Below are 2,144 nucleotides of genomic sequence, written 5' to 3'. Positions count from 1 at the left end.
CACATAAGCTAGAAAGTCATACTCAACTTGCCTGTTTGAACACTTTTTATTTGAGACACCATCTTGACGTTAACTTCTCCTTCCCCCTTTTGCCTTGTTGGCATAGGACGATGGCTGCCCTGAGGTGAAGGAGTTTGAGGATATTTCCCCCAACACAGTGAACATGGCTCTGCAGATCCCACAGTATTTCCTCATCACCTGTGGCGAGGTGGCCTTCTCTGTCACAGGACTGAAGTCCTCGTATTCTCAGGTCTCTCGTTCATCGTTTTTACCACCCCTCTGCCATACTCCTGCCTTCAGAAAATGCTGGTGCAATGTAATTTAAATTGGGCATGGCTGTATGTTTACAGTATTAGAAAGTTCTAGAAAGCATTATGACATTCTCCCCAAAACAAGGCCCTTGAGATCACCAAGTCTTGTCTTTACTGAATAAGAATATTACTTGGTGCAGCTTTGAGAGTGCCCATGTCCACGTGTGTCCGTATTCCCACGTCATGCACCAGAGATTTAGAGTTGTGAGGAGGAGAAACTGTATTAGGGACACTCCCAGGGTCCTGAGAGTCAGTAGAGTCTACGTTCTGAAACAGCCGATTGCACCAGCTACGCACAGAAGTGCTCATTTACAGGCCCGCGTCCTCATTGTCTTGCAGGTTCCATCACGGCCCAAGTCCTGTCCCTGCACTGTCTCAGGACTAATGAGACCAAGTTTGTTGCCACCCACATTAAAGCTTAATGTTTGAACTGTTTTGTCAAAACTACAGTCACAGGCATTGTGTCCCACAGTGCATAGTCACTTCCATTTCTGTAGTAAAGATGGTGAATGTGACTTGGACAATCCCTTTCTGTGATATCTCACAGTCACATACAGGAGGTGACTGCAATACAGGTGACAAGAGTTTACAGAGAGAGTTCAGTAAGGTGGCAGGAAAGCCACACAGGGGCAAAGTTATAGCCTGGAGAGAAGCCTCCATTGAGGGGAGGAACATGCGTTCTCATGGCTTTGCTTGGAAACTCTTCTGCAGAGACAGAATGCGTTTGTCTATAGCTCTGTCCATTTAACTTAGAGGACAGCTTGGCAACGATGTGGAGTGAGATGCAGGGACTCTTACATGCTCCTGTGTGAGTGTCTGGGTGTCTTGTTACCCAAGCAATGAACCTCTGCACATTTAAACCAACCTGACATTTCATATGCATTTATAGGATAGGCTGCTTAATGAAGTGAACCAGTGAGATGTGTTCTCCTGTTCTGAGGCCGACATCTAGACTGGGATTCTCTTTGCTTTGCTTCCTCAGGCTCCTTCCAACATGAAGACAGTGGTTCAAGCAAGTTGGCTGCTGATGGTGGCTGTTGGCAACATCATTGTGCTCATCGTGGCAGGGGCAGGCCAGTTCACTAAACAGGTACAGAGTGGAGAGGAAGTTGCATGTACCCCTGTCTCATCTGTCAATATTCATAGTCATCATGACCCTCCCTATGTGATTACATGGTCTACATGGCCATTTGGGCTAATGGCTGGATAAAACTGCCAGGCCAGCCCCATAGGGTGGTCACCAAATGGCAGTGTCTGCTGATCCTTCTTGTTTTCACTTCATGTTATGTAGTTGGTCATTGGCTTACTCTGTTTTGTGTTGCTATAAAGGAATACCCAACACTGAGTAATTTATAAAGAAAAGAGGTTTATTTGGCTCACAGTTCTACAAGCTGTACAAGGAGTACGGTGCCACCATTTGCTTCTGGGAAGGGCCTCAAGACACTTTTATGCATGCAAGAAAGTGAAGGGGGGGCAGGTGTGTCACATGGCAGGAGAGGAAGCGTGAGAGAGGAGGAGGTGCCAGTGTCTCTCTGGTGAACTAACAGAGCAAGAACTCGCTCACTACCATGGGGAGGGATCCAACCCCGTGACCCAAACATCTCCCACCAGGCCCCACCTCCAACACTGGGGATCAAATTGCAACATGAGATTTTGAGGGGCCAGATATCCAAACTATTGACGACGAAAATGAACAGATTGTGTAAGGTACATGCACCCTATGTGATTTACTCCCAATGGAAACATCTCTCCCAGCTTCAATGAGCACAGCTTAGCAGCCCCAAAGCACACACATTATCCATAAACTTCATAACACCTGAAGGTAAAACCATT

At 46.7% G+C, this 2,144-nt stretch overlaps 1 protein-coding gene across 1 annotated transcript in view; it reads left to right on the top strand.

Annotated features, from left to right (window-relative positions):
• The window catches only part of LOC105810431, a 9,158-nt gene that overhangs the window by 4,022 nt on the left and 2,992 nt on the right, over window positions 1–2,144 (top strand). Inside the window, 2 exon segments of the mRNA XM_012644429.1 lie at window positions 107–250; window positions 1,294–1,401. Of these exon segments, the coding sequence (XP_012499883.1) occupies window positions 107–250; window positions 1,294–1,401 (252 nt within the window).

Source organism: Propithecus coquereli, unplaced genomic scaffold (genome assembly GCF_000956105.1).
Source record: "Propithecus coquereli isolate 6110/MARCELLA unplaced genomic scaffold, Pcoq_1.0 Scaffold212, whole genome shotgun sequence".
NCBI lineage: Eukaryota > Metazoa > Chordata > Mammalia > Primates > Indriidae > Propithecus > Propithecus coquereli.
Note: the sequence above shows the minus strand (reverse complement) of the source record. Positions and strands in the feature narration are given on the sequence as shown.